This window comes from Colobus angolensis, unplaced genomic scaffold (assembly GCF_000951035.1).
Source record: "Colobus angolensis palliatus isolate OR3802 unplaced genomic scaffold, Cang.pa_1.0 Scaffold123, whole genome shotgun sequence".
NCBI classification, from domain to species: domain Eukaryota; kingdom Metazoa; phylum Chordata; class Mammalia; order Primates; family Cercopithecidae; genus Colobus; species Colobus angolensis.
In genome coordinates this window covers 2,518,680-2,534,821 of record NW_012113475.1, presented here as the reverse complement: position 1 = coordinate 2,534,821, position 16,142 = coordinate 2,518,680, and the positions used below count along the sequence as shown (strand labels likewise).

Genomic DNA, 16,142 nt, shown 5'->3' with positions numbered 1-16,142 from the left:
CTTGAACCTGGGAGGTGGAGGTTGCAGTGAGCCGAGATCGTGCCACTACACTCCAGCCTGGGCGACAGAGTGAGACTCTGTCTCAAAAAAAAAAGAAAACAAACAAACAAAAACAATTGTTTTGCCATGCCCAGAGGAGGACCTTTTGCAAATCTTTATATGAGATGCCACCAATTCATAAATTGCTAATAAAAGCCAATTAGATCTTTAAACTAAATTTGTTGTAATTTTGTTTTTCACAGGCTATACTTGCACATACACAAAACACATATTTCCTCTTCTTCATATTATTAATTTCCACAATAATTCAGGAACATGTTTTGTATTTTTTTTTTTTTTTCTAAGTCTTTGGCTATCATTATGAACCACTGACTACTTAAATTGTTGTGCTTCGTAAATTACTCTAAGTACTGGAGTCTTGATTAGTATAACAAAAGAAGTATAAAATAAAGAAGATAGTTTGTAAATTGTATGACATAGCTTATATAATAAATTTAAAATGTCCAAAATATTCAGCTATTTAACTTTACGTATAAATTTATTTCAACTACATGCCTAATTTGATCACAATATGGTGGAATATTTTAAACTCTATTTATGTCTTAAAGGTAAAACACCTTCCTATTGGCATTTAAATCATAGAGCAATTATTTTCTTACATCCATGCTGTACTGCAATATGACAACTCTTTGTGATAAAGACTTTAACAAATATGTACTATTGCTACAGCAAATTTCATTGAATATTAAAGATTATATCTTTTTGGCAGCTCTTCATCAGGGTACTGGAGTGTGTAAGAAACTGGAGGCAATCCCCATTATGTATCATAGGATACTGTCACATTCACACTCTACATCTGCCTCACAGAGCTGACTAGGGAAGTAATGACTGCTGAGATAAGCCTTTTCTGGAATATACGCAATTAATTCTCCTGAAAAAAGAAGGAAAGTAGCCTGACACTTTAATAATGTTTATACCTAATCTATTACTTTTCTGTTCGTAATGTTTCCTAAATATGAAAAAGAAAGAGGATTTGAAAGTACTTACAGCTGTCCATTTTTATGTAAATCATCCATGGAGCTATAATATTCTATTCTAAAATGACTAGCATGAAATAATACCATAAATTATAATAGAATGTAGAGCAAGTGGGGAATTACTTTTAAGATATATTCATGATATGATTTTCATGCACAAAGAATGTTTCTCTTATCATGCAGGAATTATTCTGTTATTAAAGTATCAAGGACACACAATTTTATTCAATTTGAATTCTGAAAGTATTTTAAAATCAAATTAAAATCACTCTTCGCTCTAGATTTCTGATAAAGTGCTGGTTAGCCATATGTATTTCTTAGTCTTTTATTTTTAGCTTCCCCTTTTTTATTATGCATAGTAACCTGATTACACGTAATGCTATACTTTCAGTTTTTCAATTGCCTTCAATTTTTCAAAAATCATCATTTCTACAAGTGTCTTTATTCAGTCCCATGCTTTGCTATTCAATTGTTAACAAATGAGCTGAGAACTTGCCTTACAATTAATAAAGTAAATGACATTTGAAAGGTTGGAGAAACATGATTGTTTATATGCTTACTTACACTCAAGTAAGAATATAATTTTCAATATTTGCTTTGAGTGAGAACAAAGCAGGTTGAATAACACGAAAAGGGATATAAGTTTTTGAACTTTTTTAAATGAAGGCTGGCTTTCTTGAGTTAATATTTACATTACAGGAGGAAAAAGTGTTCAACTCAATGATGTATCTATTATAATGAACACCTGAAAAGCTTATTTTTAACGGTCTTCTTCTAAAACAAAAACATAGGATTAAATAATAATATTGCATTAAATTAATATTAGTAATGGCGAAAAAAGAAATGAAGCTAGTTAAAACTTGTCTTTAACTTTGCGTGTACTATTATGTCAAAAAGTAAAAAGTAAATTTTAATAAATATAATATTTGTTTAATAAAAAATGAGTCTGCAAAAGATCCCGTATAGATAATTACTAAATCACGTTCTTGATGTAACATTTATTTTTTAATTGTGCTTTGATTTTTAAAGAAAAATTAACATTTTAAAATAAAAAATAAAGTTCAGTTTTAAAGATATTATCAAAATTCAGTAAAATATTTAATTATAAACTAAAATGTCCAAACATCCCCCGCAAAGTAGATAGTTCACAGTTCACACACTCTTCTTTTGTTTTGAATCTTAAATACAATAAATACTCCAAATGGTTACTATTAACTGACAGAATTTAAATATCTCAAGTTCCATTTCTCTGTCTTTACAATAACTATGCTCTCATTGCTTATTTTGAATCTACATTTGAATACATTAATAAGTAGTACCTCAGATTTTAGAAACACAAACAGTTTCAAGCTAGTTGGAAGGTCTGACTTAAGATGACAAACTTAACTCTTAAAATAAAAATTTGTAGTAGAATCCTTGAGTGTTTCAGCTCCATAGATGAAATATCTCCTAGTTACACTTCCATTTAAAAATGCATTGTTTACTAAAGGACAGGTAATAAAAAATGTGATAATTGAAAAAAAATTTAAAATGTGTGGGGAAAAATCTGTGTGTGTGTGTGTCATTTAAAACTTAATTGTAACCTACAGTTAGAATTCAGACCCACAAAAAATCTTCTCAGGAAAGAGTCTCTCATTATCGACATGTTTTAAATTTTTGCCTCTGATAATATTCATATATTATTCCCACAGTCAGTGTATTCCCTTACTGCTTAAAAAGATGTGGTGGTGAAAGTAACTGTTAAATTCCACTAGCATTGAAAAGTATAGATGTTCTAATGTTAGTAAACAGAGGAAGATTATGAAGGAAAACATAATAAGTATTTTTGTTTTGCTTTTTTGTTTAAATAATGTTATTTAGGGCTGTATTAAAGTGTTTATTTTACAGAGGGTTAATAAATTTACTTTTTCAGAAACTCTTATTTTGTTTTTACAGTGACCATTTGAACTGGCCTTTTAAATAGAAACACTTTTTTTTTTTTTTTCTTTGAGGTGGAGTCTCACTCTGTCCCCCAGGCTGGAGTGCAATGGTGCGATCTCGGCTCACTGCAATCTCTGCCTACTGGGTTCAAGCGATTCTCCTGCCTCAGCCTCTGCAGTAGCTGGGATTACAGGTGCCTGCCACCATGCCCAGCTAATGTTTTGTATTTTTAGTACAGACGGGGTTTCACCATGTTGGCCATGCTGGTCACAAACTCCTGACCTCATGATTCGCCCACCTCGGCCTCCCAGCATGCTGGGATTACAGGCATGAGCCACCAGGCTCAAGATCAAGGAGCCAGCAGGTTAGGGCCCAGTCTCTCTGCTTCCAAGATGGTGTCTTGAAAGCTGAGGGAAGGAATGAACCCAGCCAAAACACCTATGTTTTCACAGAAATATACATAAAAAGCTGTATCTGATATATTTTACCCAGATCAGCTAGAAAACAAGTGTCTGACGGGAAAATTCTGAATAGTAGAAACCGTAAAAGTTCAGAATTACAAACTGCTGACAATTTACATTTGGTAGTGTGATTATCCACACAAATCTGTTTAACAATTTTGAAAGTGTATATGTAAATTGCCATCCAAATCAAAACAGTAAATTCACAGCACCATCTACTAACCTTAATTAGGACAATTAAATTCTACTCTTCACAGTCATAGAACTAACTAAAGTTATTATGTTTTCATTCATAAGCTAACTCTAACTTACTTAAAAAAATATTTTGAATCAATTTCTTAATAAACACCAAATATACTTTCTTCAATTTCTGATGTTCTGTGGTACACACTCTTCATCCATAGTGTAAAACCATTTATAAGATTTTTGAAACCACTTATAAGATTAGTAATCATTTACAAGAACATATCCATCCCCCAAAACACAAGGCTGAACTTTACCATCAACATTTATGACAAATCTCTCTAATTTATTTTAGTCACCTGAGGATAATATTTACAATGTCCTTCAGTATCATATGAGCAACAAAATTCTATAGCATTCTTCAACATAATCTTCACTAAATAGCTGAGGGAAAGACACTTAAACTTTCTCAGAAGTGAGAAAAATATTTCTCTGTTTTATATCATTAAGTGTAATAAATTAAACTTATGATGCAAATATTTAAAATACCTTTTATTATAATTAATTATGATTAAGTATGCATACTTTTAGCTATTATGTTTAGACTTTTGGTCTAAATCTATAGCTATGCTTTAAATATCTTAATAAATTAAATTAGTAAAATCCCTAAAACTTTATGTCGGATAAGAGAGATGTATTTCTAATATTCAAAAAGTCCAATATATTCTATGAAATAAATAGAACCTATATTTTAAAATATATATCCAAACATTTAATTTTCAAAACAGTCCTCCTACTATTTTTGATTCTGAATGTTGGTTCTCTTCCATGCCCTCAATTAGCTAATATTCTCTCCAATCACCATGATGTGTAATAATTCTCACTGAGGTGTGTGTCACAGCTTTTGTTCTCATTTCCCACTCTGTTTAATAGTTCACAGTAGTTCTTAGCAATCATCTTGTTCAGTTTTTTGGTTTGTTTGTTTGATTTTGTTCTCAGCTGTGGTTTTTCATCAAATAAAATCTTATGGAGTATAATGATATGCATTAAATAAAAAATGCTTATTGATTGAAATGATAATGTAATAAGTAATGACATGCAAAAAACAATGAAATGAGGACTACTATCATTAAGTGGGTGGAGAAGGGAAATCCACAGGATCCCTCTGCTGCTCTTATTTCCCCCAACACACACTGATCACAGAATGAAAACCATTAAACACATCAAAATTCTTAATTTATTACCCAAAGAAGTAGTCTGATGTTTTTTCTGATTATACAAGTAATATATTTGCTATTAAAATGATACACTACCACATTAAAGCAGAAATTGAACATTCTAATTTCTCAAAGATAAATACTATTAATTATTCTAGACTTTCTATACAACATATATTTTCACATCATGTTATACAATATGCTGTTCTATAATCTGCTTTTTCCCTCCCCTTAATAATTTTATAAGCAACATAGCTATAAAAATATATAATATATAATACAGTTATATAAATATAACTATGCTACAATCTATCAAATTCACTATTGATAAATATGTAATATTTTTAATGTTATGGTCCTATAGTCTGAGTATGTCCCCCCAAATTCTGGCATTGAAAACTTAATCCCAAACAGTGTTGGGAAGTCCCATCTATGGAGAGATGTTTAGATTGTGAAGGCTTCCACTCTCATGAATATACTAAAGCTGCTATAAAATGGGCTTGCAGGAGAGTATATTCATACTCTTCTGCCTTTCTGTCATGTGAGGACAAGCATTCCTTCCCTCAGCTTTCAAGGCACCATCTTGGAAGCAGAGAGACTGGGTCCTAACCTGCTGGCTCCTTGATCTTGAACTTCCCAGCCTCTAGAACTGTGAGAAATACATTTCTGTTTTTGTAAATTACCACAAATTATCCAGTGTGTATATTTTGTTAGAATAGCACAAAACAGACTAAAACATATGGTAATGTTATCTGACAGTTGAAGAAACTAACACCCAAATAGAGAAAAATACCTAAATCTGGTCACATAGGCAATTAAGATTAGAGGTAGGACAAGAAACTCATATACCAATTTTCCATATAAACATATTGACTCACTCTTCTCCTCAAGTAAAGAAAGCTAAGGTCCCAGGAAGATGAAGAAGAGAAATTTTTCCTTTGGTCTATTTCTTATTTAATGCAGAGGAGATTTTGTTTTATTATAGAACAGTTGGGAGTAGATGTTCCATGCTGTGAACTAGTTTCCTCTCTGTTTACCACACTACAAACTTCTGGCTACAGAATATATTTCTTGTTTTCTACAATTAGTTGGCCTCGCACATATATAATCCCAGGACACTCTAATATTCTAACATTTAATATCCCTTTGGTCATAATAAAACAATTACAAGTGATTATTTTTATCTTGATCTGCTAAAAACAGTAAAGCTCACCAAGGTAAGTAATGCATAAACATTTCAGGGATAATAACTTTTGACTTTTAAAAATTGTTTTTAAGAGTACAAACAGATTATTGTCTTCTTTTTAAAAAGAAAAAGAAAGAATAAATTGGAAATATGGCTATAAAATACAAAAATACATTCACATTAGAAATGCAGTTAACAATCTGAACAGTTTTACCCAAACAATATCAATATATAATCTTAAATCAAAAATATTATCTTCAGTTTCTTAGTATATTTATGCTTTGTGAAATCTACCCACCCAGCAATAAAAAATAATTAAACCAACATAATAATTTTGAAATTATAGGGTAGAAAAGAATGATAATTTTTGAAGTGTGCATTTAACGCTGGAAAAAAATATGTAGTAGAACTCTCCAGTTTCCCACAACTGAACTTGCTAATATTACAGTCAGGAGCACAAAGAGTATGTGCTATGTACTGAATTGTTACTCCTGCTCCACAATTCATATATTGAAGCCCTGACTCCCAGTGTGATGATATTTGGAGATAGGACCTTTGGCAGATGATGAGAGTTTTGATGAGGCCATGAGGTGGGGCCATTATGATGGGATTAGTATCTTTAGAAGAAGAGACATCAGAGGGCTTGCATGATCTCTTTCTCTCTCTCCTCTCTCTCTCCCTGTGTGCATGTAACAAGGAAAGACCGTGTGAGCACATACTAAAAAGATGGCCATCTGCAAGCCAGGAAGAGAGCCCTCACTACAGTCCAATCACTCTGGCACCCAATCTCAGACTTCTAGCCTCCAGAACTCTGACAAATAAACTTTAGTTGTCTAAGCTGCCCCATCTATGGTATTTTGTTTTGGTAGCCTTAGCAGATAAATATAGTGTACAAACAGTTACATATTTAATAGCCCAAGGAAAGGTGCCTCTCTTCTGCAGGAGTTTTTTTTTTTTTTTTTTTTTCCCACCCAGTTATCTATAAGTAGATGCTTTTTCTATAACATACCATTTCATTGGGAACTATACATTCAATCTAATATCTCTATAGCAGTGGTTCTCATCTGGAGGCAATGTTGCCCCCATGGGACATTTGGCAATGTGTAGAGGTATTACTGGCATCTAGAGGAGAGAGGCTAGGGATGCTGCTAAACATCCCACAATTCACAGCACAGACACCTAAAACAAAATGCCACTAGCACTATTGTTGAGAAACCATGCCCTAAAAAGAAATGACTAAAAAAATCTTGTATTTAAATGACTAAAAAACTTGTTATGGCCCGGAGTGTTGGCTCACACCTATAATCCCAGCACTTTGGGAAAACGAGGTGGGCGGATAATTTGAGGTAAGGAGTTCAAGTTCAGCCTAGCCAACATGGTGAAACCTCGTCTCTACTAAAAATACTAAAATTAGCCGGGCATGGTGGCATGTGCCTGTGATCCCAGCTTCTCGAGAGGCTGAGGCAGGAGAATCACTTGAACCCAGGAGGTGGAGGTTGCACAGTGAGCTGAGATCATGCCACTGCACTTCAGTCTGGTGACAGAGCAAGACTGTTTCAAGAAAAAAAAAAGAAAAAAGAAAGACAGAAAGAAAAGAAAAGAAAAACATTTCTTTTGTTCTAGACCCATTCTATCCCTAACTTTTTATAACTCCTCTCACTACTGATGAGGCTAACTGAAAAATATAAATAATCAAAAAATTTAAAACTTTCTTAATTACTAATTGGGAATAAAGCCTTTCTTGGTACAATTACATATAATTTCATTCTACAATGTACATGTAGATACAATTTCTTGTGATAATAACAGTGGTCAAGAAATCAGAAACTCACGAGAAAGAATTGAAAACTGAATCAGTTCTAAATTATTAAAGATTATGAACCTGTAGTATATAGATGGGTACAACTCAACTGATTTCTAAACATTTTTGAAATTTTCAATGTAAGTAGAGCATAAATGTAAAATTTAACCTCCACCATAACAAAATGTCACAAGTTATTTATTACCAGGACCAGAAATAGTAGGACCAAAATTTTCCATGGATGCAAGGGGTTTGTATTGGCCTATGTGATTGGCATTTCTCATCCATGTTCCAAATCCAGTTTGAATGACAATTTTTTTTCCAACCATGTTTCCACTAAGTAAAATTCTTGAATCATCAATTACATACTTCCCCCTAAGCTACAATCCTTTTTAACTAATAAAATAAACTATATTTTCAAAAGTTAACATTTTTCCTGTTTAAGTATTCAAGATGATATGAAAACTACAATAACACAAAATTCAAATGCTGCTTGTTACCTGAGAAATTTTAGAAACTAAGTAGCCAATTTGAGTAATTCAAGTATAAAGAAAAGAAAAAAAAAACATATAGGTGTTTTTTAGATGGAGGTATACTCAATTTTTTAAATTGTAACTATGTAGTACTGTTTTTGAAAGTAATCATTTTCTTTTTCATTTAATTTAGCAAATGAAGGTCTGATTTCTTGTATATGAATGTTTTAAAACTGATCATAACTAATGCTGAGAAAAAAAGATACTCTTTTCTGAGTTAATTATCCAAATCCAAAATAAGCACTCTCTGACAAAGTAATAAATACTCTGCTATGTTAAAATTGATTATTTTATCCACTATGCAATATCTATATGTGATATTTAATCAACTCAAAGATATTTTTATATGCCACATGAAAAAGCATTATTAGATAATATGTAAAGGGCTATATTTAAATAAAGAAATGTTTTCATTATGTAATATATAAAATTGACACTACAATATGTTACTTATAGGTTTATAAAAGGTTATTTTGGTAATGTAACACATGTTCCTTTTGTCTGTGATACTGCTCTTTTCCTAAGTACTAGTTTATAAGTCTGCTAAAGCCACAGTAACATGTTCATGGGACCAATGATCAGCATCAATCTAATCATAAAATACTATTTAAATAAAGGTCAAGTTTCAGGGAAAACATTGTTAGTTGTGAAGAGTCTATAAATTATGCTCTGAATTTCTCTAATATCTCACTAATATGTTAGGAGTCCTCAGAAGTTTGATGGTCTATAAAATCTGTTTTGTAATTTAATTGTGTTCAATAATTACATAATAAACTACTGTAAGTCTGAAATAATCATTAAAAATATGTCAAGAAGGATTTGTTTCCTGATCTTAATAATGAGTCAGGGTCTTTCTTACTGCATGATTTTCCCTTTAATCTATTGTTAGTGTAAAAACTAATGATGAATTAAAAATATATCTTCTTATTTCTTTCTATTTAATTCTTGTTTTAGAGTACTATCTTTTAAAATGCATATCCAGAGTGCACATTTTATTGTAAAATACGGTTAATATTCATAGATAAATAGAAAACACATACTTAGAAAAAATAATGCCCACTGCTCTGTCTGCTATCTACCAATGTATTTTTATATTATGAAAGTATACTTCCTACTTTCTTTTATGATATTACATTAAAAACCATACTCTAAAATCTGAACCCCACACACTTAATATTTTTGTATAATTTTTACATAATGTGGGAACTATATAATAAATTAACAAGAAGTCTCATTAGGTTAACATATTTTTGATGGCTTCACAAAAATAAAATGTAAAATCTGGTTTTGTTTGCTAGATTAAGTATGTTGCTTTATATTATAGATCTGTATCTTTAGGTATAGCTGTATGGAGTTAAATCATGCACTTTACAAAAACAATGTGGCCTAAGCCTTCCAGATTTCTGACAGATACAAATGAAATATTTAATCCTGGTTCAGTGATATGTTTCTGGAATCATACACATTTCCACATAGATTATAAAACATCCTTTTTATTCTTTAGCTTGTCAAAGATCTATGGTTTTCATGACAGAATTATAAAAACTGATCATCAGATTGAACCACTGGAAGGATTTACAAATAACTAATGCCATTGGTGTTAATAAATAAGGGTGTGGAACAAATAACCTTGCAAGGAAAGTACACTCTGTGGGCCAAGTATTGTTATCACTTACCAGTTCTTCCTGAAGTTGGGAAATGAGTTCATCCTTCTCTTTCAGCTGCAGCTTGAGCATCGAGCATTCATCTTTCATTATATCCTATAAAAACATCAAAGAGATGGCATAATAGGCTTAGCCCTTTTGCTTTGCTCTTGATAAGGAAAGTCAGCTTCACACAGTGGGAGATAATTGCATCTGACTAATGAAACTCAAATTCCCTCTACAGTATGATATTTTTCATAGTATATTCTTATTTGCAAAAAATAAGTTAATGCATCCAAAAATGCTATGCTATACATAATCACGTAGACATACACACACAAACATACACACACACACACACACACACACACACACATACACATATGTTTTTGCTTAGTTTTTTGTTTTCTTTTTGGTATGCCTCTATCAATTTACTCGCCTAGGACAGAAACCAGAAAACCATCCTAAATTATTCCCTCTCATGTTTGTGCATACATAGTAGGTAAAACAGAAATAACTCTACATTTAAAAAGATACTGATACGGCTTGGCTCAGTGTCCCCACCCAAATCTCATCTCAAATTGTAATCCCCACACGTGGAGGGAGGGACCTGATGGGGGTGGTTTCCCCCGTGATATTCTCATGATAGTGAGAAAGTTCTCATGAGATCTGATGGTTTAAAAGTGGTAGTTTCCCCTGAGCACTCTCTGACTCCTGCCACCTTGTGAGGACATGACTTACTTCCCCTTAGCCTTCCACCATGATTGTAAGTTTCCTGAGTTCTCCCCAGCCATGAGAAACTGTGAAGTCAATTAAACCTTTTTCCTGTATAAATTACCCAGGCTTAGATCATTCTTTATCGCAATGTGAAAATGGACTAATACAGAAAACTGGTGATTGGAGTAGGGCACTGCCATAAAGATAAACTGAAAATGAGGAAGCAGCTTTGAAACTGGGTAATGGGCAAAGGTTGGAACAGTATGGAGGGCTCAGAAGAAGACAGGAAGATGTGGGAAAGTTTGGAGGTTTCTAGAAACTAAAATGGTTTTGATTAAAATGCTGATGGTTATTTGGTCAACAAAGTCCAGGCTGAGGCAGTCTCAAATGAAGATAAGGAACTTCTTGGACACTGGAGTAAAGGTCACTATTGTTATGCTTTAGCAAAGAGACTGCTGGCATTTTGCCACTGCCCTAGAGATCTGTGAAACTTTGAACTTGAGAAACATGATTTAGGGTACCTGGTGGAAGAAATTTCTAAGCAGCAAAACATTCAAGAGGTGACCTGGCTGATTCCAAATGTGTTCAGTCATATGAATTAAAAAATAGATTATTGGAAACAAGTACTTTTATTTAAAAGAGAAGCAGAGCATAAAAGCTTGAAAATTTTACAGCCTGATTATGAGGTAGAAAAGAAAAACCCATTTTCTGGGGAAAAATTCAAGATGACTGCAGAAAATTGCATAAGTAATGAAGAGCCAAATGTTATAGCCAAGACAATGGGGAAAATGTCTCTAGTGCATTTCAGAAATCTTCACCACAGCCTCTCCCATCACAGTACAAGAGCCTCTCCCAACAAGGACAGCAGCCTCTCCCATTACGGGCCAGGAGGCTTAGGAGAGAAAAATGGTTTTGTGGGCTGTGTCCAGGGCCCTGCTGCTCTGTGTAGCCTTGGGCCATGGCAGCCTGCATCCCAGCTGCTCCAGCTCCAGCCATGGCTAATAGCCCAGGTGTTTGCTTCAGAGGGTACAAGCCCCTAGCATTGGTGGCTTACATGTAGTGTTGGGCTTGGGAACCTCTGCCTAGATTTCAGAGAATGTATGGAAATGCCTGGATGTCCAGACAGAAGTCTGCTGCAGGGGTACAGCCCTTATGGAGAACTTCTGCTAGGGCAGTGTGGAAGGGAAATGTGAGGTCGGAGCCACCCACACAGAATCTCCACTGGGGCACTGCCTAGGGGGAACTGTGAGAAGAAGGTCACTGATCTTCAGACCCCAGAATCATAGATCTACTGACAGCTTGTACCATGTGCCTGGAAAAGCCACTGGCACTGTATTAGTCCATTTTCATGCTGCTGATAAAGACATACCTGAGAATGGGAAGAAAAAGAAGTTTAATTGGACTTACAGTTTCACATGGCTGGGGAGGCCTCAGAATTGTGGCAGGAGGTGAAAGGCACTACTTACATGGCAGCGGCAAGAGAAAACAAGGAAGAAGTAAAAGGGGAAACCCCTGATAAACCCATCAGATCTTGTGAGACTTATTCACTATCATGAGAATAGCACAGGAAAGAACAGGCCCATGATTCAATTACCTCCCCCTGGGTCCCTCCCACAACATATGGGAATTCTGGGAGATAAATTCACGTTGAGATTTGGGTGCGGACACAGCCAAACTATATCAGGCACTCAACGCCAGGCTATGAAAGGAGCCGCAGGGGATATATCCCACAGAGTCACAGGGGTAGAGTTGCCCAAGACCATGGGAGTCCATCCCTTGCATCAGCATTCCATGGATGTGAGACACAGAGTGAAAGGAGATTATGGAGCTTTAAGATTTAATGACTGCTCCACCAGCTTTCAGAATTGCATGAGGCCTGTGGCCCTGTTGTTTTGGCCAATTCTTTTCATTTTGGAATAAGAACATTTGCCCATTGCCTGTACCTCCATTGTAGCTTGGAAGTAAGTAACTTGTTTTTGATTTTACAGGCTCATAGGAGAGAGAGATTTGCCTTGTCTCAGATGAGACTTTGGACTTGGACTTTTGAGTTAATGCTGTAATGAGTTAGACTTTGGGGGACCATTGTGAAGGCAAGATTGGTTTTTAAATATGACAAGAACATGAGATTTGGGAGGGTCTGGAGGCAGAATGAAGTAGTTTGTCTCTGTGATCCCACCCAAATCTCATCTTAAATTATAATTCCCATGTGTCACAGGAGAGATCTGGTAGGAGGTGATTGGATCATGGGGGTGGTTCCCCCCATGCTGTTCTGGTGATAGGGAGTTTTCATGAGATCTGATGGCTTAAAAGTGACAGTTTCCCCTATGCTCTCTCTCTCTCCTGTTGCTTTGTGAAGAAGTGCCTTGCTTCCCCTCAGCCTTTTGCCGTGATTTTAAGTTTCCTTAGGCCTCTCCAGCCACATAGAATTGTGAGTCAATTAAACCTCTTTATTTTTTATATTACCCAGTCTCAGGTTGTTCTTTATAGTGGTGTGAAAATGGACTAGTATAGATACTATATCTACCATGTGGTCCCTGGTTATAATTAAATATTAATTCTCAAACCAATATCCATGTTACAGTGCTCATCTTTAATGATGTCCCTGTAACAATTGTGCCTTTCACTGCAGCTTAATCTTTGGGCATTTAATCTTCTCACTCTGCATGTACACCCAAACACGACCTCTATGTACACAATATATCCACATCCATGGCCTCTACTACTCTATGCTGGTGTGATGTTTAATACTGAGTGTCAAATTGATTGGATTGAAAGATACAGGGTATTGATCCAGGGTGTGTCTGTGAGGCTGTTGCCAATGGAGATTAACATTTGAGTCAGTGAGGTGGGAAAGGCAGACCCACCCTTAATCTCGGTGGGCACAATCTAATCAGCTGGCATCATGGTTAGAATATAAGCAGGCAGAAATATGTGAAAAGAGAGAGTGGCCTAGCCTCCGAGCCTACATATTTCTCCTGTGCTGGATGCTTCCTGCCCTTGAACACTGGACTCCAAGTTCTTCAGTTTTGGAATTCGGACTGTCTCTCCTTGCTTCTCAGCCTGCAGATGGCCTATTGTGGACCTTGTAATCATGTGAGTTAATACTTAATAAACTCATATACACATATACACATACACACACACACACACACACACACGGAATATATATATATATATATATATATATTCCATCAGTTCTGTCCCTCTAAATAACCCTGGCTAATATAGCCGGTAACTACAAGATACAACTAGCTAATCCAGAATTATCTTCAGCTCTTCAGTATTCCAAGCTTCAGCTCTTAAGTACAACTACTCACTAAACATATACTCAATATTATTCCACAGACACTCCAACTTAACATCCTCTTCCGCCACCTTAAGACTTCACTTCTGCAGATTTCCCCATTATCTTCCTATTTCCTAAATTAATAATCAGGAAGCCATCATATACGTTCAGTTTCTAACTCACTTTGAACCAAATCTGAAACCAAATTTAATCTCTACTTCTTCACTATTTCTTTCTTTTTTTTTTTTTTTTTTTTTTTTTTTTTTTTTCTGAGACGGAGTCTCGCTCTGTCACCCAGGCTGGAGTGCACTGGCCAGATCTCAGCTCACTGCAAGCTTCACCTCCCGGGTTTACGCCATTCTCCTGCCTCAGCCTCCCGAGTAACTGGGACTACAGGCGCCCGCCACCTCGCCTGGTTAGTTTTTTGTATTTTTTAGTAGAGACGGGGTTTCAGCATGTTAGCCAGGATGGTCTCGATCTCCTGACCTCGTGATCCGCCCATCTCGGCCTCCCAAAGTGCTGGGATTACAGGCTTGAGCCACCGCACCCGGCTTCTTCACTATTTCTTGGGCTTACTCCTCTCTATTCCATATTGATAGTCTAAGTACTTGTTGCTTCTTACCCAAATTTCTGTAATTGTCTCTAAAGCGATTTTTTCTCTATCTCTATCATTTTCCCTGTTTGCCAAAGAGACTTTTCTAAGCAGGAATTAATTTTGTCACTTCCTAATTTAACAGCTAATCATCTCCTCCTTTAGGAAGAAAATCAAAACTCTTCAGCATAGCGTAATGTACCGTTCATTATCTGTTCCTTGCTTATTTCTGGAGCTGCAATGTTTTTGACTTTCAACCTCCTCACAACTTTGTTCATTCCTGCAGCACTGAAATGCAATGTTGTTTCACATCTCCTCACTTTACACATGCAAATTTCTGGATGTGTTGCCTTCAACCCATTGTATCCTTCTCTCCCTCATAATACCACGTGCTCCAAGACACATCTCAAGAATTACTCTTTATTTCACTAGAAAGATTTTCCTTTTTGGCCGAGTGACACATCCCTTTGGGAATGCTCCATAGCATCCATACCATACATCATTTCATGCAATACTTAAAGTGTTGTTTGCTTGTTTCCCAACCTCACTGAACTACTTTTTTGCTGCTGTTGTTGTAGTTGTTGATGAGAGGGAGTTTCACTCTAGTTGCCCAGGCTGGAGTGCAATGGTGCAATCTCGGCTCACCGCAACCTCCACCTCCCGGGTTCAAGCAATTCTCCTGCCTCAGCCTCCCGAGTAACTGGGATTACAGGCATGTGCCACAACATCTGGCTAATTTTTTGTATTTTTAGTAGAAACGGGGTTTCCTCATGTTGGTCAGGCTGGTCTCACACTCCAGACCTCAGCTGATCTGCCCACTTTGGCCTCCCGAAGTGCTGGGATTACAGGCATAAGCCACTGTTCCCGGCCTCACTGAACTAGTTTTATTCTCTATTTGAGCATATAGTTTCTATTTCATTACCATATTACGAGCACCAAACATAATAACTGACACACATAAGATGATCAAATTTGGCTGGCCATGGTGGCTCTCACTTGTAATCCCAGAACTTTGGGAGGGCAAGGAAGGAGGCTCGCTTGAGCCCAGGACTTCAAGACTAGCTTGGGTAAAACAGTGAAATATCATCTCTATTTGAAAAAAAAAGAAGATGCTCAAATTCATGTTTCTTTCCAATACAATTACCAAATAAGCAGTATAAACATTAGCAGTATACCCATTTCTCTGAAATCTGGCACCCTTATCTGAGCTGACAAGGAACAGCAACAACAACAACAACAACAACAAAACATCTAAAGGATTAGAGAAAACATAATACCTGTTTATTAATGCCTGTTTCTTCTAGTTCTCATGGTAGAATTTCTACTTCTTCCATACTGAGCTACAAAGAATGTATAGTTCTTATTTATTTAGAGACACTCTGTTGAGTAGGCTGCAGTGCAATGGCTCAATCAAGGCTCACTGTAACCTCAAAGTCCTGGGCTCAAGCAATCTTCCTGCCTCGGCCTCCCAAGTAGCTAGGACTGCAGGCATGCACCACCACATCCAACTAACTTTTTTTTTTTTTAACCTTATTTTTAAAATTTTATTTTTATTGGTTTGTTATT

General features: G+C 35.6%; 1 protein-coding gene across 1 annotated transcript in view; it reads right to left on the bottom strand.

Moving 5' to 3' along the window:
• CCSER1 (coiled-coil serine-rich protein 1) overlaps nt 1–16,142 on the bottom strand; it is a 1,373,537-nt gene that overhangs the window by 772,819 nt on the left and 584,576 nt on the right. The window contains exon 8 of the mRNA XM_011932673.1: nt 10,015–10,098. Coding sequence (XP_011788063.1) covers nt 10,015–10,098 — 84 coding nt within the window. The remainder of the gene's footprint in view (nt 1–10,014; nt 10,099–16,142) is intronic.